The following is a 26,111-nucleotide window of genomic DNA, read 5'->3' as shown; positions in this document are numbered from 1 at the left end:
CTCTAAAATAACCAATTTTTTTAAGAAAATGGACACAAATGCTAACAAAATGGTGAAATTAAGAACATTTTATAAACATTTTTAGGCTTAAAACTCAAAAAGTTAAGAACATCCTAAGGCTTCAAAAATTTTGGATTCATCATCAGTTCAAAAAGTACTCCGCATTCTGCAGAGCTGTAAAATGTTGGAAATTTCTACAGAGAAGCTCATTTGAGGCTTATATAAAGTTGCTAATACTTATTCCTTAATAATGACGTAATGTAATTTGATCTTTATACGTGTATAGTGTGTCAGTCAGTAAACGAACGGTGTACACGTTTTTTTATAAGAACATCTGGCTTCGATGGCCAAAATATTAAGAACAAGTTAAGAACATTTTAAGGCCTTATAACACCCGATTTCTTAGTAAAATGGATAACGATACCCACAAAATGGTGAAAATAAGAATATGTTAAGAACATTTTTAAGCTTGAAACTGGAAAAGTTAAGAGCATCCCAAGGCTTCAAAATATTTGAATGTTCTTATAAAAATCGTGTATCTCTCTTAAGTCGTCATCGTGTTATGACATGTGAGAGGGATGAAAGTTCGCTTCGTCTCTCTCACACTTATTAAAAACACTGAAAGTTATAGAGGTGATGGTTGATCATTTCGTGAAAAAAATTGTTGTTTAGTTTTTGCTTCATATACTTTCTATGAGTATTTATTTGCCTTTCTACTGCAAATGTTGACGTGATATTTGGAAATTTGATTGTCTCGTTGGTATAGATATTTTTTTATGTGGTCGCGTTGATAAGGAAATTTTCACTTGATTGATATTGAGAACAAAATTGAGCTTGATTTGTGACTTCATATTGAACCTTCTTCAGATTCTTGTCCCATGATGTAAAACGAAGCTTTTTCCACTCATCTCTTTTTAGTTCTTGGGATAGCTCCTTCAAAAAGCAGTTCAGGAGAGAGAACAATTGTCAGTCCTGTCAATTATCACACATCATTGAGTGAGACAGGGGAGTTTCTAAGGGATGGATATTGCGAATTTGAACCCATCAATTTCTGGAACTATTTCTGTGAGAGGTACTAAACCTAAAAGGTTTTATCATTGGGTACTAAAAGTCGATTTGCTTCAAATCTAAGAACTTATATATATAAAATTAAAAAGATCAGAACACTTTCATTTCTGAGAGAAAGAATTTAAAAGATAGAACAAAAAATGAACTTTTATCCTTTTCTGCTAGAAACCCCCGTCTTTTTGCTGTTTTTTTTTCACCCAACAGGTAACTTTCTAATGTCTTTATATGCAGTAATTTTATGTGAGAAATAATTGCATAGATATCTTTAATCAGGAGGCTTCAAAGTGTCTCTGTGCCAAAATGAACTTTCTAACACAAATAAAAAGTTCATTTTCCTCATCTTTATTTTTCGCTGAAATTACAAGTTTTTTTATAAACAAACAAAAATTTGAAAACAGGCTCGGAGATGCTTAGATCGAGGGGTTAAAAAGGCTGAAAAATTCTTATAAGGATGCTTATATCTCAAGCAAAATTTTAGGGAAATTCCGAAAAAACATAAAATCCTAGCCAAAAACAGTTTTTCTTAGGCTCACGGAAATGTTTAGCACATGCTTAAAATTTTGCCATATCTGAGCCTACATATGCTTATAAGTGCAATGCTTATAAAACACGGATAGTGCTCTTTTCAACGGTATATACTATATTAAAATTGAAGTATTCTTTGAAAAATAGCAAGCAAAGCAAAGATTATAGCTCACTCAAAGCGAATTTAACGTACAGTATATGGCCCCCAAAACGGAGACGGCCCCCTAAACGGAGGTCGACATTAAAATGAGGATTCTGACTTGTAGATTTATCAGAATTAAACGAGTTTCGTTTATTTTGAAAGAATGATGGTTATACTTGAAAATGAGCATGTTTTTGATGGTTTGAGACAGATTCAAAATAACATATTTGCATCTGAAGGAAATATTTTAACACCAAAATTAGATAAAAATTGCATATAACTCACTCTAGCTCCTTGGATATTGAAAATAAGTTATGAGAATGGGGTATAGGAAACTTTCTACACCTAATGCTGTTCAGAAAATGCAGATACATCTGTGACTTTAGAGAATGGATAAAAGATAATAGCATCTTAAAGGTCAACCAGTATTTTAGGGCCCTAAAATCAGCATTGATAAAACCGAAAATTATAAATATGAGAAACAGCAAAAAATCTTGGAATTCCATTCCTATCAGCTTGAGTTAATAAATTATAACAAAAAATTAACATTATATATAAAATGTTTCGCTGAATCAGCAAAAACGGCAAATTCTGTCATTTTTTTGCAAAATATAGGAGAAAAATACCTTTGAAGCTTAATATTTTCAGTTTCAGTTAAGCTTTTTTTCTAAAATTTTCACAGCTTATTCCGTACATGAATGGAACTATTTTCAAAAGAGATTGGTTTTCAGAAACTTGATTAAGACGTTGTTAAATCAAAATTGTCATTTTGGACAAAAATCTTGAAATATTTGATAAAAATCATAAATTTTACATCCATCAGGTCGTAAATTTAAGGGAAAACAAATATGTTCATAGTTCCCCCCCCCCCCCCCTATTACCACTGGGCTTAATAATTTGATTTTAACTACATCTACGTTTTGGGGGCCCCAAACCTGCGTTTTGACAACCAGGGGTATACTGTAAAAATTTTATCAAACAAATTTATGCCCAAAACACATTTCCAAACTGTGGTCAAAATTTTGTATTCATATCTTAAAGATATCTCGAGAAATCGCTAAAATTGCAAACCTCCGTTTTGGGGGCCATTAAAAGCTACCTATCTTTAAGCGATTGGAAAATATTGTTGAAATTGAAAATTTTGAAAAAGAACTTCCAGGAAATGAAGTAGAGATGTTAAAGTTTTTCATGCAGCAAAAACTTTTGTAAAACCTCTTTTCCTCTAGATTTGAGAGAAATTTCAAATTTGATCGACGTTTTGGGGGCCACATACTGTATGCAAAATTTTTCCAAATATATACAAACAATTTACATTTACATACTGTACAAACAATTGTAGAGGTCCATCCTTCAATAGCTTCAGTGTTTCCAACTTTGAAAACACAGTTAATTAAACAGTGTACAAAAATCTGTTGTAAGCTAAGCCTGCTTTGACCTTCAATCTTTTAAATAGTTGTCTAAATCCTAAGGAAATCTTGAAAATCCTCTTCTTTTAATTGGTGATAAGTCCTGTCTTTCATCCTCGTATTAAAGGTTGTTATTTTTGGATACAACGTTTAAAGTTTGAGAAAACCTATTTGAGATGCGAGGATTTTTCAATACTATAGCTTTACTGTTATTTAGGAAAACAAGGTTTGATTTCAAGGAAAGTTTTTAATTGCAGTTCGTTTTTGGATTCAAACTAATTTGCAACTAACATATTGAATGTTCTGCCCTTTCGGTTCTTTACTATGTGATTTGTTCAGACCTTAAAAAGGGGACAAAAATTTTCTTTTTTACAGACTTTGGAATTTAATTCATTTTGCATCATTTTCGGGGATGAGTAAATTGAGAAAGTTTATGTAGCAAAACACGTCTTCTTTATTTCTTGCAATGGTCGTTTGAAAATCGAGTTAGGGAAAGAGTTGTCTATAGAAATCCCAGTGTACAGTACAGTATAGTCTCCATAACACGAATTTTCACTAAAATGGAACAAGTTTTCTGGTACCCTTCATAGTCTTTATGATTTGAATTTTCCATAACTCGAAATTTTTTTTCCTGCGTGGGTGTGTGTGTTTGCGTTATGGAGACTTTATAATCGAAAGTAGATTTTTCTCAGTTTTTCCTAGTACAGTTAACCCTCACTAATTAAACTCCGGTTAAGGAGTTTCTTAAAATCAGTGTTTTTCATTTGTAATTCGATCGATCGCGATAGTCGGCTTCGATTTCCCGATCTTTCCGGTTTGATTTCCCGATTTTGTTTCCGTTTGCGCTCGGACTCACTAGAATATACTTTTTATATTTTATGTTAGATATATTAAGAAAGGCTGACCCATGGCAATTACCGGGGGAGTTTGCAGCCGTCATTACGGCTGTTTTATTCGAACTCGAACAGGAAGTCTAATTTGTTTCAATCACAGAGAGATTCAAAATATAGTTTTTTAGGTTTTCCCTTTAACCAAGAAAAATTTGAGTAGGCGAGAATGCACTGTAGTTTTTTCTCAGGTTTATTATGCCATATATCGATAAAATAAGCAAAGAATGTATTACAGTATACAAGAATGCGAATTAACCTGTAACTTGGTAATATCGTTATTATTCCATGAACTTAATACACCGTTGTCATTGATACGACACAGTGCCATTGTAAATAAAACTTTCGTATTTTTTCTCTTTAGTAGAAAGTTTACATTTCTGTTGTGGATTCAATTTTTTTGTCACAGATTACAGATTATATACATTTCCATCAGAGTGTAAACTACATTAGTGGTGGATGAAATATCAAGGTATAAGACTGAAAATACTAATGATTATTCTCGTACTTTAATGGAATAAATTTACGGGGGTGACTTTCGCGGTTGAGCTCATCCGCGAAATTTTAAGATTTCGCGGGGACTTAATTTCGTGAATGGTATTAGAGAGACAATATTTTCATGATTTTGTGCCTTTTCACGATAAACTATGCATGTTTGTTTTCGAAACACACATTTTATTAGCCCTTCTTTGATACCAGTATACATTTTAAAAGTATGTATTGACTGATTGACTCGTTCGATTTGACTGAAATTTGTTCTTGAAGGTTGATTTGTCAAATAAAAGAGACTAGTAACAAAAAAAATTGATCCCATGAGTATTTGGTACTTTGCAGACCGGTCTGTATAATTCACGTTGACTACCTGCCAGAACTCAGGAACTGCTGGAGGATTTGACTTGAGATTTTCACCAGTGATAGATATTAACCATCCAAGACAGTGTGCAAAATTCAATCACGTGATCGGTTGCTATTTTACAGACCGGTTCGTTTTTACCTAAAATGCTCACTTTCAGCATAACCACTCGTCCGATTTTGCTGAAATTTTGACTACAAGCTTGTATTATTAATAATATATAATGTTGATTAATTAATTTCAAGTCAGTAGCACTCCCCAATCACTAGATACAGTATCCTAGGGCTGTTTAGGCAAAAAAAGGTAATTTTGGGCCAGTCTGTAAAATACACGATACCAACAGGTGGCGAAAAATTGACTTTCTGCCCCAAAAAATCATGTCACGTGGAGTTGCCTCACAAAATTTGAGCAAAAAAAATTAAAGCGAAAAAAAAGTTAGAGGGGGTCCTATTTTCGGTATTTTCAAAGAATGATGACGTCATCAGGAGTCGATGACGTCATCAATGGGAAAATGTCGAAATTTTCCCCAAAGATACTAACTCATATTTGGTGAACACTTGCAAAATCTCAAGTCAATTGAATAATTTTTCAAAAATTATCAAAATAATTCGTTTGGGAGGGGCAAACCTCAAGATGCTGGAAGAGCCGTCGAAGGGTTTACGTGTGTTTACATTTCTAGAACTGAAGTCGTTTTATAATCCGTGTAATGTGTAATAGAGTAATACATAGGTTTTATATGATAGTAAATACCATAATTGTTACAGTCTGTGTAAACTACAATTCGTTCTTTTCATTATTTTGTGCTTAATTTTAGTCTCGTCTAACATGCCAGACTATTGAATTTCTAAAACATCAGATACCTGTCGAAGGTTTTTAATCCAAGTCTACGCTCTGTAAACTGAAATCAACTGCTTTAGCTCCCCAATTTAGAACTATTATATACAGCCCTGTCTCAGTGACCTTGTGTGACTTAATTAAACAGTTGACCAAGGCTATGATCAAATATTCTCCAAACATTGATCATTTGACTCACATACCCTTTTTGTCCAGGCCTTGTGGGGCATGTACCCCACCTTGGTTATGAAAAAGGTTTGACACTGTTTTTGAGTTCCAACATACCTATATTTTGGGTTTCAGGATGGTTTCTGGGCTAACTAGGTGGCAACCTTGCAGGGTAGGAGTTAGAAGGGGGTAGGTAAAAGAAATTTCGATTAAACCTGATACAGCATTGTTTTTTGCTCCTGAAACACACGACTCATCTTGCGAGCTGAACAAAAGAGTTCTTCAGTTCTTTGTAAACTTCTTGTCATTGGGGTGTTTATATATGGCGCTTTTTTGCGACGGAGACGGTTGGTTTTTGATTCGTTAGATCGCGACTGACTGAGGATAGACTAGCAAGTGCGTGCCTTTACTGAGAAACAAGAACGCAGAAATAGTCCTTATATAAAAAGATACATTATATAAAAAAGATAAATTGCCATGGGCGTGGTTTGGAAAGCCATTGTATTCAGCGAAGTGAGCGTCTGCAAGCGTAACCTGTAGCAAAATACAACGACGTTGTTTCCTAGTCTAGATTAATGATGACGATAAATCAGCATTTTTACCGTCCTCGATTTTGTGGGTCAAAACTGTGGGTTGTTCTAAAACGTCCATGGTTGCCAAAGGGGTACAAAAAGTCACTATTGTTAGCAAAGAGCGTTCACTGAAATTTTTCAGAAGAGGGGGGATATGTGATTTTGCTACAACACACTTAGTTTTCTCCTTAATTTAGTTTGATAATAAGCATCTCTGTTTTGAAGAATAAGGCCCAGGGAGGCACTTGGAAGTGCCGCTGTTCAGAGTTCCCTTTTTTAGACTCTGAAGATATCTGACAGGGTCCCAAATTTACTAATCTTTAATAAGATGTGTGTCTGGCAGACTTGACTTTTGGTTATTTTTTGAGAATTTTAAGGATGATGAAAATTAAAGAAAATTCTCATTTATTCGTCTACTTTCACTTTAGTCATTTTTGCCACTTTCCATTGCTTACGATTTTTCGTTCTGACAGGGTCCCAAATTTACCAAACATTCATATATGACCATAGTTCGGACCCCCCCCCCTTTCTTAAGGGGGTACTCTAAGGTCCCGAATAGACGTCCCCCCCCCGCTTATTAATTTTCGAAAATATTTCGGACCCCCCCCCGTTCTTATTAGGACCCCCCCCCCCGTTTATTAGTTTTTAAGAATATTTTCAGCTGTCAAAGAGAAGGACCCTTATTTTGCTCTAAATAGCCTGGTTTTAGCCTTTATTTACCTAAATATTTTCAGACCCCCCGTTTATTCAGACCCCCCGTTTATTCAGACCCCCCCGTTTATTATATTTTGCAAAAATTTCGAACCCCCCCTTTTATTCAGACCCCCCCCTACTATTCGGGACCTTAGAGTATGACACCTTCCAAAAAAGTGAAGAAGGGGGGTCAGAAATTTTCATTAAAATGGGGGGATAGCAAGGAGGGGGGGGGTCGTTTAAGAAGAGGGGCTTAAAAATATTGTAGATTATTTTCTAGCACTGTTATGAAATTTGGTCTGCATGAAAGGAAGTTCTTTATTTTCACTAAAAAGTGGTATTATATTTGCCAGACTTAATTTTTCTTTACTGTTTCCCTTCCCTTTTTACCATAAAAAATGTAGCCCAAAACCCTTGGGGGATAGGCATTTTTTAAGGTTGGGGGGGGGTACCAAGAAGGGGGGGTCAGACCCCTTTCCGCACTATGATGACAGGATCCGCTTTTTGAACTTAAGCGGTACACCCTGTCGGCTGTTAAGGTCAGTGCCATCCCCTCTCCACCGGAATAAGGTACTATATTACACATTTTTCATAGCAACTTCGAATAGTTTTGGAGCATTCGGATGTTCCTATCTATCTCTACGTATTTTCCGCAAGCTTGTTCTCAATGTCTTTGCCTATCATTGCTGATTGATTAAATGCGGAAGAAGGCTGTTTCCGTTTACATGACGGTTACTTCCGGGTGATTTTCGTGTTATACTATTATTTGGCTTGATGTCACAAACCGAATGACGCGCGCGCTGTAAGAGCGAGCGGGTTGGACGTAGCGCATTGTGTAATCAATCGTTTGCTTTTATCAATACATTTTTAATTGTTCTCGGTTAATTGGCTTAGCAATTAAAACTGAGCATTTTCTCTTTTATAATATTTTTTTGCATAAATTAAATTGACTTTTTCCTTTTGTCATTGAATGATTTTTGTCAGTTTTGTAGGAAGTTTTGATGTTAATCTGTTTGTGTATTTTCTTTCTCTGTGATTTTATTGTTGATTGTAAATTGATCTCTCGTTTTAGGGTATCAAAAAAATCGAAAAATAATCAAAATGGATACGTAAAAAATTAACAGAAGAAGAAGATAATAATTTCTTCCCCGCATCGGGGTATATCTTTAAATCATTTGTTTTTGTTGAAAGATGTTAACTTGAAGTTCTTGGTGTTTCGACAGACCTTACTTTTCATTTCATTGGAATTTCTAAATTTAATATTCGCGGAATTTGCGTAAATGGTATGAGAACTGTTGACGGAAAAGGGATTCGCTTTTTATACCATCACGTTTACAAAGACAATTAATTGAAAATATTTGAACCTTGACTGGATGGTCAAGAAAGCATCTTTGCTGATGAGTAGTGGTACAGTCTTCAGTGGCGGAAAATCTTCCTCAAGTCGATCGCACAGCAATACACGATCGACCAGCTCAAGTAGAGGTTGGTACACGTTTTTTATAAGAACATCCAATAATTTTCAGCCTTCGGATGTTATTAACTTTTTTAAATTTCAGCCTAAAAATGCTCTTACTATTTTCTTATTTTTTCACCATTTTGCGAGTTTTTTGACCATTCCCCTAAGAAACCGGATGTCCGCAAAGCCTTAAAATGTTCTTAACACTTGTTTAATATTTTGACCATTGGAGCTTTATTTGTTCTTGTTTGGTTTGTTCTTATAATTATTTAAAAAACGTGTAGACAATTATACAACTCACCAATTTACACGTCAGTTTCCCTGTTTGTTTACTTCGATACCATTGATTTTCCTGAAACCGCATTCCCTGTTCCCTTTTCCCTTTTTGCGGTAAACTTCGAGCGCGAAAAAAATAATCCGCGAAAATTTTGCCGAAAAATGTTTTCAATTTATATTCGAAGACGTAAGTCCATTCTTTTCCGTGGCCTCTTTCAAAACAAACCTCTTTCGGTTTTGATTTTGACAGAACTGGCCCAATACTCGGGAGCTAATGAATCAACGCTGCTATCGAGTTGGTTTCCCGATATTTCCGTACTTCGGTTAATTGGCTATTTCTGGATTTCATCTTGGTTATTTGAATAGAAATACTTTCCATTTGGAAATGCTTGCTATGTTTACAAACAGCCAGCTAATCTTTAATGTACTTATTGTCCCTAAAATAGTGCAATTGAACTTTCAAATAAATTTATCGGGGAAATCGGGTTTGTTATCTCCCTCATTTCGTGATAACAGCTTTTATCTCTTCATTAAAGAGAGGATATGTTCATGGCCGACTTGCGTAGCTGTGCTCGGCATTTGACTCAAAAAAAGTTTTGTGAATATTGCAACATGAAAACATATTATTGTTTATGGTGAAAGTTTTGAGGTGTTTCAAGTTTTTCTCGCTCTTGCTAGAGCAAAGTAATTCAAAGGAGTAATATAATTGGTTGGATATGGAACTCAAATAAAGTTACATTTTCCAGTTGTTTGGACTATTTGATTGTGAAAATTATTGTCATGTAAAGTAGGAAAATGAGTGGAAGGCAAAGAACAACTTCTCTAGTAGACCCAACTGGAAGAAACTCCTCTCCTGGATCACATGGTGGATTTAGGATCACTCGTGAGTAGCATACTTTTCATATTGTTAGCATCACACGCATTGCAAAATTTACGGTGAAAACAACTTTACAATCCTGCAATTCTGTCGATGCACCAGACTCTGGTGTTTTTGTTCAGTTCTAAAAAGTATTATCAAATTACACAATTAAACTGTCCACTGTCAATGTAGCTGGAACCTCGATATTCCAAGATTAGAAAAAGCTATACCTGTTAATATCTTTTTTCTATAAAGAATCAACAAGCCATCATCAACATCGATAAATTACACACATTTCCTCAATGTACTTTTAAAATTATCTGCCATTATGACTTTCTTGAAGCTGTTCCGAAAGTAACCAATCAAGTTTATGTATCTGAATTCCTATGGCAGTGAGGCTGGAACTTCGATTTTTGAGGATTACGATTTTACCAGTTTTTTAGCGATTTTTGCCTCGCTAACCCAAATCTTGCAACCTCTTTACCTTAAGGAAGATCGAAATTAGAGTTTTTCAGCGTTCCGAAAAAAACGCATAGCAGAAATTTTTTCATCTTCACAGGATCGATTCTCAACAACAAAATACACCTTTTGGTCTTTGGGTTTGTTTCTGACGTTTTTCCTTCAAAGAATATCGATCACTTTCCTTTTCCCCTTGATCGCGCGAGAAAAAAATGATTAGCTCGCGTTTTCGCGCGCGCGAATAAAGATGAGGCGGCGTTCTTGCACTGAGGGTGCTACTTAGTTTCCGCCCTATTTTGCGCCCACGATAGAATGGTCTTAAACACGGGGGTATTCCAAATGATAAACTATGTCGTTCTGTAAGTGTTTATTTTTTAAGAGATACAAATAGTATATTGAATATTATTAACTTATTTATTTAAGTATTCTTGAGTGCAAATTTAAATATATGGTTAAATAAAAAACAAATAATAACAGTTCTGTTTATTCCTCAAACCCCCGGAAAAGATTTTTTGCAGACTTAGCTATTTTACAAATCTCGGAAAAGAACTCCCATAGGAATTCCGATACCTAACCCGATTGGTTAATTTCGGAACGGCTTCAAGAAAGTCATAATGGCAGATAATTTTTAAATTTTCTGAGGAATTGTGTGTAATTTATTGATGTTGATGGCTTGTTGTTTCTTTAAAGAAAAAAGATAACAGGTATAGCTTTTTCTAATCCTGGAATATCGAGGTTCCAGCTACACTGTATGGGAGTTCTTTTCCGAGATTTGTAAAATAGCTAAGTCAGCAAAAAAACTTTTCCCGCGGGTTTGAGGAAAAACAGAACTGCTATCATTTGTTTTTTATTTTATAACCATATATTTAAATTTGCACTCAAAAATACTTAAATAAATAAGTTACTAATATTCAATATACTATTTGTATCTCTCAGAAAATAAACACTTACAGAACGACATAGTTTATCATTTAGAATACCCCCGTATTTGGACCATTCTATTGTGGGCGTAAAATAGGGCAGAAACTACTAAGTAGCACCCTCAGTGCAAGATTGCCGCCTCATCTTTATTCGCCCGCGCGAGAAAAGGAAAGTGATCAATAATCTTTGAAGGAAAAACGTCAGAAACAAACCCAAAGACCAAAAGATGTATTTTGTTGTTGAGAATCGATCCTGTGAAGATGAAAAAATTTCTGCTAAGTGCTATGTGTTTTTTTCGGAACACTGAAAAACTCTAATTTCGATCTTCCTTAAGGTAAAGAGGTTGCAAGATTTGGGTTAGTGAGGCAAAAATCGCTAAAAAGCTGGTAAAATCGTAATCCTCAAAAATCGAAGTTCCAGCATCACTGACTGTTTATCCAGGGTTGTATAGCCCAGAAACCTGATGACGAAAACCTGTTGGCTAGTTCCAATTTTCTTTGTTTTATGAAGACGATTGCTTCACTTTTAGCAGCAATGGTCACCAGGAGAGTCGCTCCTCAGTTTCTGAGCTTGTATTTTGATTAGCTTTGAAAAGGTTTGGTGAAATGGTAGCCGAATGTCCCATGGTAGCCGAATGTCCCATGGTTTGTCAGATAGTCCCAAGTTAGAGCTGTTGATGATAACTTTTCGTAGCAAATTTTGCCTTTGCCCTTTAGCGGGCACTGAACGCGACCGGGTGATTTTTTTAACCTCTTCCAATCTTTTGGGTTTTAATTGATATATAACATCTGTACCTACACTTTTCTATTCAAGCTGCTCTTATATTTGTGGGGTGAACCAAGCAATTGAGGAGAAAAGTGTTGCAACCAGTTATTTTGATTGGCACATGTTCTTTTTGAGTGTTCAGCATTACTGTCTTCATTTCATTCCAGAGGTTGTTTATTTGGTGTGTCAAGGCTTCAATATGTGTTCTGTCAGGCTAGCTCTAAAGCTCTAAAACAGCATCTATAACATGAAAACCAGAATATGATTATTCAATGGGAATCAAAACTATAAAGTGCACTTACAAACATCAATATATCAGATCTAACAAAATTAATAACAGCACTGTCATCATTGACAATAAAACAAAGGATTTTCTGTCAAGAGTCTTGTAAACATTCCAACAACTTCCATCGAAATGATCTGTCATAGCTGAGTCTACCATTTTAACACGGTCCAAGGATTGAGCCAAGAACGCGCACAGAATGCCTGCGAGCTCCCGCGCGGGTGAAAAACTTTAATCTGTAAATTATCTTCTCAAGCGAAGCAGAGCGAAGCAGAGCGAAGGAGTATGCCAAGCGATTCTAGCTTTACGGTAGTGCTGCGGATCATCAGTGGATAGTATTCAATTATCATTATCCCTTTATTTTCATTCCTAGAACTTTTGCAAAAAAAAGGAAAAATAGAAAAGTTATATTTTTACTGCTCTATTCACATACTGAATTTGAAAGATCTTCTATGTGGCGTTTTTTTGCAAACTTCAAAAAACTGATTTTTGTCCTGCCTTTGCGGGACTTTGGCTTAAGTGCTTGTGTGCAGCATAGGGTACAAAGTCCAAATATGCGTTTCCCGTAATTTTTGTATGAAGAGTTAGGTCTATACTGTCTGTTCCAACAGTCGATAACTTGTTTGTTGCGTTTAGGGCAGTCAGAATGTATCCGCAAGAATTCCAGAGTTATGCTCCCTAGTAATGTGTTGAGTGTGTTTTCTAAGCATGTGGGAAAGTGTACCAGCTGATGCTGACTTTTCTAGAAATTTTTCACTCAATGCTTTTGAATATTAATAGCTTGTGATACTGCTATTTGAAGGGGAATTAAGGTTTCTATTTTACTGCTACATTTTTGGACCTACCCCGGTGGAGGTCCTATAAATTAACCTGTGTTAGTTCGTTCGTCCGTCCGTTCGTTCGTCTGTTCGTCTGTTACAAATTTTTCTCAGGATTGAATCATAGGAATCTTTTGATTTTTGGTACAAAGGTGCAAAATGGTGGTGGCCAAAATGTGACGGAGCCCAATTTTCGAAAAAATAATTTTTTTGGCCAATTTGGGCCAAAAAACGGCTAAAAAACGGGTTTTTTAGACTTTGTGAAAAATCGGGTCATTTATTTTTTCTGATTTTTTGTATGAAAGTAGGGTACCATCATAGGTAAATGATGGCTCAAGCAGATTTTCGCAAAAAAATTTTGTTGGCTCAAAAAACGCATGTTTATCTATAAGAATCACTATTAATAAGCATACATCAATGTTCTTAGTCAAATTACTCAATTTTTTTATGAGATAGATGTTTTTTTTGCTCATGAGGGCTTACTTTTAGAGGGTATGTGTGTTTAGACATGAAATTTTGGTTGCTTAGCGTGTTTTTATAGAAAAACTTGCCGAATTCGGTATTTTTTTATAAGCACATTATCAATTACTTAGGTATTAGCTTTTCTTGAGATTAGCTCTTTCATTTTTTATGATTTTTTGCACAAAGATGCATAACTTTAAACCCTTAAATGTGACGGAGCCCGATTTTCGAAAAAAAATGTTTTTGGTCAAATTTGGGCAAAAAACGGCTAAAAAAACGGGTTTTTTGGACTTTGTGAAACATTGGATCATTGTTTTTTTCTGATTTTTTACATGAAAGTAGGTAAAAGATGGCTCGAGCAGATTTTTGTAAAAAAAAGAATTTTTCAGCTAAAAATACGCATCTTTATTTATAAGAATCACTATTAATAAGCATACACCAATGTTCTTAGCCAAATTACTCAATTTTTTAATAAGAAAGATGTTTTTTTTTGCTCACGAAGTCCTGAATATGAAAGATTATTTCAAGAGCATGAAATTTTGGTTTCTAGACGTTTTTTTTATAAGAAACAAACGACTAATTTTAATAGATCGTCACTATTTCTGTTCTGAATGATTGTTTGACGGTCATGCTCACGTAGATATCAATTATATTTGTTAAATGCATAACCAGGTAGGTCCATAAAAGTATCACTTGTTTTGCATTGGATTGAAAAGAATTAAACATGCATTCAAACAAAGAAAGAATCATCAGTCTATCACAAATGTTGATATTCAAAAAACTTAACATCCTTACAAAAGTTGTCTTTTTTATTTCCCATACATTCGTTTTATTTTAAGAGTCACTTCCACAATAATTTATGTAATTACTCTTTCGGTCAGTCCACAGTCGGGTTCAATATATACGCATGTTTTTAGTGACGTGACTGAAGTGCCTACTACTTGGCATTGACAATCAAATATAATATATTACATTATATTTCCATAATTCATTTTGCATTTGCAAATAATAAAGATAAAGAAATGATTAATTAATATCACATACTAAAACGCTCCTGTCTGGTCTAATTTCTGATCTCAGAGCATGCAATACGCCCGTCTGCCCAGTATCCACCCAATCATCTTAAATTCACTTTAATTGTCCTTTGACTTTCAAAAAATAGTATTTAAAAACTATGAATTTATGATAATTACAAAAAACAAAAAGTTTGAGACTTCATTAGTGAAATATTCAATACATTCCTAATTTCTGTGGGCGTTTTTCTAGCGCTTTGTTTGTCGTGCTATTTTTGTGTCACACAAACTTTCTGCTCGGCCGCTTGTAAGAATTATGCATTGCCAAATTTGGTTCTCCATTGTCAAGTCAAGATCGATGGTGACGTCACCTAAGAATAAAAAAGAACAGAAAAGAAAGGATTTCGTCAGTTTTATGCATACAGCACCTAACCCCAAGAATGTAGGTGAAATTTGAATCAGACCTGAAAGATGTAGATTTGCATTTTAAAAAACATTGAATGTTTTCAACGAAATTTGGAACTCCCAAAATCCTTTCCCAGGGGTTAGCGGAATTTCAGTATTCACCAGAAATCTTTGTTCTGTAAGTGAAATTTATGCTTTAAAAATGTATTCTGACAAAGATTTAACAAAGATATTAATTTTATCGTGCTACAAATGAGGAAAAGTAAAAGAAAGAACTAAAAGAAGAGACAAAAAAGTTGTATTTATTTTGTGGGTTGAAAATTTTGTGCTGATATATGTGAATAATGTAACAACACCCCTGCCTCACAGTACCGCTGGAACCTTTTCCCACATGGGGACAAAAATTTCTACTAAAGTCCCAATGGGGATAGAAATTCTATTGTTCAAAAGTTTGGCAAATTTTCTGATTGGACTTGGGTCCCAGCGGGTCTGTGACATGTTGTAAAAGCTCAAAATGTCAACATCAATCATCTCTCAGGTAGTACTTTCATGTTATGAAAGTACAACAAACAAGTTTTAAGTAATTTGACAAACTTTTTTATATCGGGTTATGAAGACCCCAAAATTGAAGGTCAATTAACCCAAAAAAGTAGGTCAAACATTTTTGTCAAAATATCTAACTTGGAACAATAAATCTTGTAATGGACTATTTTCCTCATTTACTTTGCTCATGAGTAAGAAAATACCTTATCATCATAACTTAATTCCAATAGATTTCGATTTATTTTAAAAATGCCTCAATTCGGGTAGTATTCAATCAACTGCGATTCAGATTTTTATACAAAAAGAATTAACTTAAACTAAAATTTAATGTCTAGAAATAATGAGTAATTATGCAACAGTATCCTCTGAAACAACTTTTTATGAAGTTGAACTATCGTTAGGCCTACAATGCTAATAAATGAGAAACCTACATTCTCGGGGTTTACTACATTCTTGAGGTTTACTACATTCTCAGGGTCAGGTGCTGTACATTAATTTGCGAGATTTCCCATTCGCAGCGCAAGCGCACTTTTCGTAGACTAGTCGTAATACCTTTTTTTACTCGCGGGATCGATAGTAATTTTTCTAATGAAGCACAACCGAAAAAGTGAAACTTCAGAAAGTTGCTTATTTCCAGGGAGTAAACAATTCTAACAATTGACAAAATTGATGATGATGAATTTTTTTGGTCAGTCAAATGTCTCGTATTGGGGGTTCTAGTCTTGAGCCCTAATTCTATGCAAGATTGCAGCATTTGGGTAAACGAGACAAAACTAAAAAACAGCTGGCTTTTTGGTGCGCTTTCGCGCGAACAAAATATTCCACTTTGTGACGCACTGATCATTGAAAAACCTTTTTTGTTTGCTGAATTATTCAGCCATAAAGATTTTTTGGCTTTTCCATGATAAAACACTCCCCCTTATAGTAGGGCTAACCTTTGTGCTCTGTAGAACCTTTCGTGGGGTCTGGTGGGTTGCAACGGCATGTTTTGGTTTGAAAGTAGATATGATTTTGAAACTTTCAGAGGGGGCCCCTAACTAAAATAGGCAAAAAATTGACAATTTTTCAAAGTTTAATTAGACAGAAATGATTGATACCGTTGAATGGAACATGAAAGTCTGAACAAAAAATTATACGCAAACATTATAAACAAATACAGGCATTCAAGTTCAAAATTCTGTCAGTTAGAGTACAATGTCAATTCTAGACTTTTCACCAGAGTCATTTTCAAATTTCAAATCAACCAACAAGACTGTCACATTTGATACAAAAGAAGACTTATGGAATCTAAAAAATATGAAATATTCTTATTCATAATTTGTGTCGTACACTCAACATACAATGTCTATTTTAAAGATTTTAAAGATCGCTTTTCATTCAAGTCATGAAAACTACACCAAAATTATAACTTTAGGAAGATTCAAATTGTAGGTTGGTAGAGTTTTCCTTAGACCTGAAGCCAGGCTGACACTAAAAAGGAAATAAATATGAAATCTTTGTTTTATAGGAGACAAAGATGGAGGAACAGTGACGACAGTACTTGCAACAACTGGAGCATTACCTGACACTGCAGAAGAAATCAGTTATTCAAATAATAAAGTGATTGGGAATGGCTCTTTTGGTGTTGTATATCAAGCAAGACTAGTGGACTGTAATGAACTTATTGCAATAAAAAAAGTGCTGCAAGATAAACGGTTTAAAAATAGAGAACTACAGATTATGCGGAAATTAGATCATTGTAATATTGTGAAGCTCAAGTATTTTTTCTACACAAGTGGTGAAAAGGTAAAGTTTCTTGCATTAAAAGATCACTTGAACAGTGGGTGGCACTCATTTTGAAATTTGGGGAAGAATTAAAACTCTGAAAAAAATGATTAACTAACAAAGAATATCAAAATACATCAATTTCTGGTGTGGTTGAGCACATCCCTTAGAGATTTCAGGTATATTAGGAGGCTAGTGTGTGCTATCATGCACCCAAAATGATTTAGTCTACCCTAGAAACTTTTGTATATGATTTTATTGGTATGAGCACGATGATCGAATGATGCATTCTTAGGCTTGGTAAGTGCCTTGTTCTTGTCCTTGTAGTCAAATGTGATGATTATAACACTTTTTTTATTCTTCTCTTAAATTTTAGAAAGAAGAAGTATACTTAAATTTGGTGCAAGAGTTTGTTCCAGAAACTGTTTATCGTGTGGCAAGACATTACTGCAAGAATAGACAGACACTTCCCTTGATATATATTAAGGTTTGTATGACTCCGTCTAACTTGTGCAGGATGGATTTTTATTACCATTCATTGTTTTGTGCCTTGCTTTTTTAAATAAAGTCTCAAACCTTTCAAGAAATCTGGAGTCGGCAAAAAATATTGTTTGATGTTAAAAAGTTCTTCAACTTTGTCTAAAAAGCTCTTCAACTTTTTCTATTGCTTAGGTTTTTAACCAAATAGATTTAACAAAAATTCCGATTCAACACTTTTGTTGTTTTATGTATGCTGATAGCGCTTCTTGCTTTACAGAGCAAAAATTCTTACTGAACTGTTTCTTTCTCAACTAATTTTACCACAGGATATATTATCACACTACAGAATGATGCATTTGAGCAAGTCCTTTTTTACGAATGCAATGTTAATAGAGAAGCTAGCAATAAGCAAAAAGCTCGTCCCAGCTGTTGAAAAAACTATTTAAAGCACTATAGCTCTCACCAATTTTGAAAATTAGATATTCAGAATCTATTTAAAATTTTGCTTTCAATGATATATAACATCCCGGGGTTTTGTGAATGTGCTGGAAAGATATTGGTTCTTGAAAGGTTAATAAATGGTCCATTTTGGCCCAAAATTTGATGAAACAGTGAAAATCACAAATATGAATAATATATTTTCTCATCTTATTTCAACATGTTGTCATCAAAATTGTTATTAAATCTTTCCTAAGGCATGTATTTTCCAAGATCAAAAATCATATACTGAAAAATTAGCACTGTTTGAAAAAAAATGGACATTTTTGGAAAACAATTAGGATGAAACATTTTTGAAAAAAATCTGTTAATATTTTTCCCTTGACTATTTCTAAGGCATGACTAAGTCTAAAATTAAAGTTTGATAGCTAAATATCATCAGATGACTTGTTTGAACATGTCATATAAATATCAAGTTGATTGATGAACAAGTTTTGGAGAAAAGATAATTTTAAAACGCCGACCTGGATTTTCCGTCACAGCGCAACACAAACTTAAAAGTGCACTAAAAGATTACCTTGGTGTTTTTAAGTGAATTCTTTTAGTGATTCTCAACAGCCCTATAGGTCTAATATTTTAAACATTTAAAAACTGAAAAAATTCTGCTTTGTTCAAATTTTTTTTTTTAATAATGATTTTCCGTCACGGCGCAACAAAATTTTAGACCCCCAAAAACTTCATTGGACAACTGAAATGACTTAAACTCTTCAGTAACATCCAAATTATCAATATTTAAAAACATTTGGTAAGGTAAACTACTTTGTAGCCTTTATATGCCCATTTTGAAAAAATCTTGATTTTTGTTAACTTTCCAGGGATTTTAGCCCAGAAATCGGAAATTTTGTCATAACCTTTCAATGGAGCATGTTCCTGCTCTGATTTTTTCACAAACTATTCATGAAATGATATCCTTTATGTCTATAAAAAATTTTGACTTTCTGAAAACTTCATTTTTTGCCATTTTTCAGACTTTTTGGGACGAGCTTTTTGCTTATTGCTAGCTACTGAAGAACTAACCCTCTTTTTGGACCTACCGCCGGGTGCCCCGGTGGAGGTTCTATAAATTAAGCCATGTCCGTCCGTTCGTTCGTTCGTCCGTCCGTCCGTCTGTTACCAGCTTTTCTCAGGATTGGCTCATTTGTTTTTTCTGATTTTTTGCACAATGATGCAAAATGGCAATGCCCAGAACGTGACGGAGCCCGATTTTTGAGAAAAAATTTATTTGGGCAAATTTGGGCCAAAAACTACCTAAAAATGGGGTTTTTTGGACTTTATGCAAAATCCTGTCATTACTTTTTTCTGATTTTTTGTACAAAGATGGAGGGCAAGATTCTCTAAAGAATGGCTGAAGTGGTTTTTCCCGGAAAATTCTTATTCGCATTAAAAAACGGATTTTCGTATTTTGGGGAAATAAGAAAATATAGCTTTTCTCAAAGTTGACTCATTATTTTTTTCTGATTTTTTGCACACTGATGCAAAATGGCAATGCCTAAAATGGGACGGAGCCCGATTTTCGAAAAAAAATATATTTGGGCAAATTTGGGCCAAAAACTACCTAAAAATAGGGTTTTTTGGACTTTGTGCAAAATTCTGTTATTACTTTTTTCTGATTTTTTGTACAAAGATGGAGGGCAAGATTCTCTAAAGAATGGCTGAAGTGGTTTTTCCCGGAAAATTCTTATTCGCCTTAAAAAACGGATTTTCGTATTTTGGGGAAATTCCCTTTAACCAAATAAGAAAAAATAGCTTTTCTCAAAGTTGACTCGTTATTTTATTCTGATTTTTTGCACAATGATGCAAAATGGCAATGCCTAAAATGTGACGGAGCCAGATTTTTAAGGAAAATTTTTTTGGGCAAATTTGGGCCAAAAACAGCTTAAAAGGTTTTTTGGGTCTGAATGGTTTAAGTGATTTTCGTATTTGGGGACATTCCTTTTTACCATTTTACATTATTCAACACACAAGCTTTATTTTTCCATTCTGAATTTTTGTACAATTATTGTCACTTTTTTCTTATTTTCATCTGATGTTAATCATTAGGTAGGTCCATTCAGCATGTTGCTTGTTTATTTTAGCTGTATATGTACCAGCTGTTTCGTGCACTGGCGTACATTCACTCATTAGGGGTATGTCACCGTGATATCAAACCACAAAATTTACTACTGGATCCGGACACAGCTGTATTGAAACTTTGTGACTTTGGAAGGTATTGAGTGATTTCTTTTTAAATTTTGGTATTGACATCAAAATTGGATCTTTCCTAGTTGTGTTCTCTTATATCATGGTGATCCTTGATTAATCTGACTTCATAGAGGCTGACACTCTGAACGCTTATTAGCTACACTTAGTAAGAAGGTATATTTGATCCGCGATCGTTTTAAAAAATAATTGAGTTTAGTTAGATTAAGTCCCTCGAATAGTCACACCTGTATGGTGTGCCTTTTATTACGTGTCTGAAATTTGGCTGTAGTCTTTTAGTCTATTTTTCAATTTTGTCTGTTTGAAAATAATGACTGAAATTCGAAAGAAACTAGAATTTCATTATGAGTAAAATTTCATTTTTCCTCCGTAGTGCAAAGATTTTGGTAGCTGGAGAACCCAACGTGGCTTACATTTGTTCCAGATATTACCGAGCACCAGAACTAATATTTGGTGCCGTTGATTATACAGTTAATATTGGTAAGTGACAAACTAGTCAACTTGAACCACCATGTGAAAATTATGTGTTTGAAAGGTTATTCTAAAAGGAACAAAACCACAAAAAGTAAGAGGCTGGCATTTAAAAATCTTTCATAAATTTACATACTCTTTTTGATGGATACCGTCATCTACGCATTGATTGGTTTCATTCTTTAATTATAGCTGTTCTTCCTTTCGACAGATACTTGGTCAGCTGGATGCGTTTTAGCAGAACTTCTTCTTGGCCAACCTATCTTTCCTGGTGACAGTGGTGTAGACCAACTTGTTGAAATCATCAAAGTGTTAGGGACACCAACGAGAGAACAGATACGTGAGATGAACCAACATTATACAGAATTCAAATTTCCACAAATCAAACCACACCCTTGGTCGAGGGTTAGTCCAATTACTTTTCAATTATTTTGACTTTAGTTACATGAGAGAAAATGGCTTCTTCAACTTTTGTTTTTGAACATGTTAATTTACTAGCTAGTGTTACTTTTCCTGGGAACCCTCACTGTCAAATTAAATTATGCAAACTTTTAAAGTTTTTAGCTCAAAACTGCATGAAATTTCCGTGAACCATAGCATTTGATCTCAGTTTACGTTAGCTCAGAAGTACGGCCACCTTAAGTCACTCCCTACATATGTTAAGCTGGCTCTGCCCTTTATGGAGTGAATTTGACATAAATTAAGCTTGAGGCCACAATTGCTAAATAGAATGCTACAAAAATCACCCTCCAACCTCTAATTTTCAGGTTTTCCGTGCAAGGACACCGGCAGATGCAATTTCTTTGACATCACAACTATTGGAATATACACCTGGCAGCAGATGCACCCCACTTCAGGCTTGCGCTCATAAGTTTTTTGATGAACTACGTGAACCTGGAATCAAACTTCCAAATGGGAAGGAGTTACCAAAACTCTTCAATTTCTCTGCACAAGGTTCGAATAATTTTTCAAAAATATTAGACAAAAATTAGTTTATCTTCCGATCCAGCTCCTTTCTAATGTTATAAATCTAGATATCTTTTTTGTTTACACTATTCAATATTTTCACATTTTTAATACTTTACAGAGCTTTCACAGAATGCAAATTTACAGAGCGTCTTGATTCCAGAACATTTTCGCAACGCAACCAGCAATAACACAACCACATCTTCAAGCAACAGTAATTCCAACACTTCCAACAACGCGACGTCGACCTCACAGAGTAGCAGCACTTCACAACAAACTTCTAGTGCAGTTGTCTCGACTTCTGCATCATGATTTGAATGGAATTTCGATGGCCATCCTTTCCAAATCAGTCAATCAACGTAAATAAACAAAGTCGTAACTGCTACGAACTACACCAATGTAGATTTATGTTGATAAAAGAAAAGTTTTTTATTTGGAAGAAGTTTGGTGGAAATTGTTGAGAAAACGAAAGGGAGCTGGTCGATATTGCTCTTTAACGAATAATTAGGTTGAGCTTTTCCTTTCGATACGTTTTAAAGCTCCATTTTCTGTCTCGTTGATGAAAAAGCCTCACAAGATTCTCAACAACTAAGCTCCTAATCAATTTGAGTTTACAATGAAAAGTTTTTCATGGATCGGTCTTTTTTTATGAGATCGTAAACTTTAGCGTGTTCCTAAATTTATTGTTTTTAAAAATAGATTTTATACAAACAACCAGTCTATCTTATTGGTTAGTCCTTCTGCAAAATGCTGACAAATTTTTCCCTCAATTATGCACACAGGCAGATAAGTCTTCTATCACAATCTACCAGTCATCAATTTGTCAGAATTTTAGATTTTTATTTGTCTCTGTGTATCACTGTTGTTTTTTTGTTATTTCCTCACCATTCTTCAAGTCTTGTGACCAATCAAACATCTGGTTATGGAGATTGATTACTTTGACTTTTTGCTAAAATAATTTTCAGTACAAAATCCTTTGTTTATGCTTGGGTAATCGAGCTTTGTCTTTAATATGGTAGAATACTTCTAAACACTCAACAAGTACTGAAATAATTTTATCAAAATTAGATTTTCCTGGACTTAAAAACAATTATATTTAACAGACCTCATGCAACATTTTCTAGGATTAGTAGGAACAAAAAATTCCCCTTTCCATTTGTAAATTTGTTTATAAAATTTCTCTGGCGTTTTGCGAACAATTATCCTTTCAGCATTTTGACAATTGCACAAGTAGATCAGCTTTTGAGTAACCTTTTAAAATGGAAAAAGCGTTTTTATTAATTAACAACTATTCTTCGCAGAAATGACTAGCATTTTTCCAGGTCAATTTATTCATTGTAACAAGATGAAAATTATAAATTATGTTGTATTGTAGAGAATACCATTTTTCCAATTTAACAATTTAATATTCTCTTTTAGTTTGTTTATCGTTTTTTTATCTTTTTTTTCTGTTTTTGCTTGTCCTACTCACAATGTACATAAGCTATTAAATGAAATAAAAGTTGACCCCAAAATAAAAAAAAGCTGTTATCCCGTTCCGTTCTCCTCTACTTTCCAATCTTAGATTGAACCAATGAATGACCTTTTATCCTGGAATTCGACTGTATATCTTAGTTGGGCTCGAACTTTAAGTAGCCTTTTTAGTCCCGCTGGTTGTTCAACTTTGGTGTTTAGCCTCGTTGACCTTATAATATTACTTCGAATAAATAAACTCTTAGCCCTGACTTGTTGGGTTTTACCTAACAAAATCATCATCATCGATAATTTATCATTCTACTTTGTATTACAGTTTAAAAAACAAAATTAAACACAGCAAACAAGAATGTCTTGGAGCTACCATCAACGTCAAAACTTGGTGCCCATATCCTCGATTGAAAATACTTCATCAAAAAGTGATTACGAAATCGATGATTTGTTTGGTAAAGGAGATTGCATTGGAAAAGGTTTTGATAGCAGTGGAAGATATTTCAGTTATATGTACGCTTCAAATGGTATCATCTCACCTCCAAGCACTCTGCACCCTGTTGATGTAACGCTACCTGTACATTATTTTAACGACTCTTCTAATCAGTTTGAATGTCAGTTACTAAGACTTCAGTTAGCATGTCCATCTACCAGGAATTGGTATCTACCTTTCTATGATGCATCTTCGACAAGATGGTTCCTCTTCCAAAGAAACGATAAAATCAACAACAACAAAACTTTGACCATCCATACAGGCACATTGAGAGAACTCTTTGGTCAATTATCAAAAAATGTTCTCACAACAACGTTTGAATGCACCATAGACAACACTATAGAACTTGATTATGTAGCACCTGATTTCCGAATAATTTCACCAAAAGTTATGCAAGAACACTGTTTTCAAGATGGCTACCTCATTTTAGTTGTTCTGGAACATTATTTTGAACATCGCTATTGTGTCGATATCATAAAGTTCGATGAGAAAAAAGCCTCCCTTTTCAAACGTATCAGGAATATTTCTCCTAGCACTGGATTGATGTCCATTTGGAACTGTAAGACTTTCTTAAACCTTGAATTGGACATGCTACTCATTATGGACTATCCAAATAAATCTCTTTTAGCATTTGATTTTTACGGTAACGAATATTTTATCCACAATATCGAGTTCACATTGCAAGGATACGATTATTTCATGAAGTTTGGTCAACTTAAAGGATCACTCTGTTATCTGGTGTATGGAGCTGTTGACGACGATGATAAAGAAAGTCAAGTTTTTCAAATCTTCAACATAAATGAAACCGGTTTACAATTAAAGGATGAGATTTTCCTTGATAGTTTTTCTGAGAAAACAAAAATTGAAAGATTCTTTGATCAATTCTACATTATTGAATTTCAACCACATCCAATATTTGGCCGATGTTTTATTGGTTTCAACCTGATTGATATACAATCAAATGATGTGGTCATCTCTTTTAAATTTGATAAACTCGACAATGTCACGTTCAATTGGGATAAACGAGAAATTGTATTGGAGTCCAAAGAATTTGATCCTTACCACATAGAAAGGAGTTTGTTACCACGGCATTATCTACCATCTTTTAATCGTAGTTTAAAACATCATGCTCGGTTAGCTTGCTTACGACTTAACAATGACCAGTATCTGAAGGAGAATCTGCCTTTTTGTCTTCAACAATATCTCGGAATTGATTCTTACTCGAAGATGAAAAAAGAAAGTCGTGTCTTAAAACGCAGTCATGAACAATCAAACGGCTAGCTTGAAAAGCAAGTCGACAACAAAAGATACCATCTTACTTACTATAAAGAACTTTCTTTCAAACAGCAATTTTTTATCTTTACTGTACTTCTTTTTGTTAAACGTTTCTTAAAACTAGTGGTTCGTATACTTTTTACCTTATGTTCGCTAAAATCATACAGTAAGTTTTACCATGAACATGTCTCATTTTATTCCCCAATATCCTCTCAATATATGGTGGTCCCTTGGGACTTCGAAAAGTTTCTATGGAACAATGAAGGGGGTAATGACATTTTAGCGAAGAGACCCTAGAAAGTCAATTTTTGAAGTTCCTGATTGACAAAAACTATAATTGTACCTTGTACCATATCTGACAGAAATGAAGAGTACTTAAGGAACTTATTTCGGCGGATTTGGCGAATTTAGACGAAATTCGCCAAAATTAGTTCCGTCAAAATTAAATATTTTGCTCACTCGCCAAAATAAGTTCCCGCCAAATTTACATTTTTTGTTTCCTTGCCTAAATAATCCCTGAAATTTATCAAAATTGCTCAAAATAAGGCAAAATAGAACAAATTTACGCTGTCAGGCGACAACAATTTAATTTGTTGTTCTACGGGCCCGACCGACCCTATTTTTGCTAAAATCAAAAAAATAATAATATTGAATTTCCACTACAATGTATACCTATTTGTAAGAATCAAATTTGAATAAAGCTGAAAATTAATTCAAGAAATTGAAAAATTTAGACAATCAAGCATTCCATACACTAAGATTTTATTATGATCTTCATCGAAGATAAAAAAAAGGGAATTTTTGAACCAGATATTTTTTGGAAAACATTTTCGGTACTTTACCAACCCTGATAAATGAAAAATTTATTTTTATTTTACCGACCGACCGACCAACCCATATTTTGCTAACGATCTGCCCGTAGAACAACAAATTAAATTGGTCTCGCCTCATTCGCCAAAATAAGTTCCCGCCAAAATTAAAAAATTATTTTCTGCCCGCCAAAATTAGTTGCCGCCAAAAAAAGCTCCCTTAAGGTAGTCATTAAAGCTTGAAAATGGGTTCATTTGTCTTGGGGTACATAAGGTACAAAACA

General features: G+C 34.3%; 1 protein-coding gene across 2 annotated transcripts; it reads left to right on the top strand.

The window, feature by feature from the left end:
* The first annotated feature begins 8,213 nt into the window (after positions 1 to 8,213).
* LOC136811675 (glycogen synthase kinase-3 beta-like) lies at positions 8,214 to 22,516 on the top strand. Of its 2 annotated transcripts, none has more exons than XM_067068302.1 (8): positions 8,214 to 8,630; positions 16,916 to 17,193; positions 17,549 to 17,659; positions 20,226 to 20,356; positions 20,723 to 20,829; positions 21,032 to 21,225; positions 21,588 to 21,774; positions 21,908 to 22,516. In XM_067068302.1, the coding sequence occupies exons 1-8, from the start codon at positions 8,522 to 8,524 to the stop codon at positions 22,096 to 22,098; spliced, it is 1,308 nt and encodes a 435-aa protein (XP_066924403.1). In that variant the 5' UTR covers positions 8,214 to 8,521; the 3' UTR covers positions 22,099 to 22,516. The 2 variants fall into 2 exon arrangements, with proteins under 2 accessions (XP_066924403.1, XP_066924404.1); XM_067068303.1 differs by lacking the exon at positions 8,214 to 8,630 and adding an exon at positions 9,418 to 9,763.
* Positions 22,517 to 26,111: the final 3,595 nt, after the last annotated feature.

This window comes from Clytia hemisphaerica, unplaced genomic scaffold (genome assembly GCF_902728285.1).
Source record: "Clytia hemisphaerica strain Z4C2 unplaced genomic scaffold, Clytia hemisphaerica genome assembly, whole genome shotgun sequence".
Taxonomy (NCBI): domain Eukaryota; kingdom Metazoa; phylum Cnidaria; class Hydrozoa; order Leptothecata; family Clytiidae; genus Clytia; species Clytia hemisphaerica.
The sequence above is the reverse complement of the archived record's forward strand: the minus strand, read 5'-3'. Positions and strand labels throughout refer to the sequence as shown.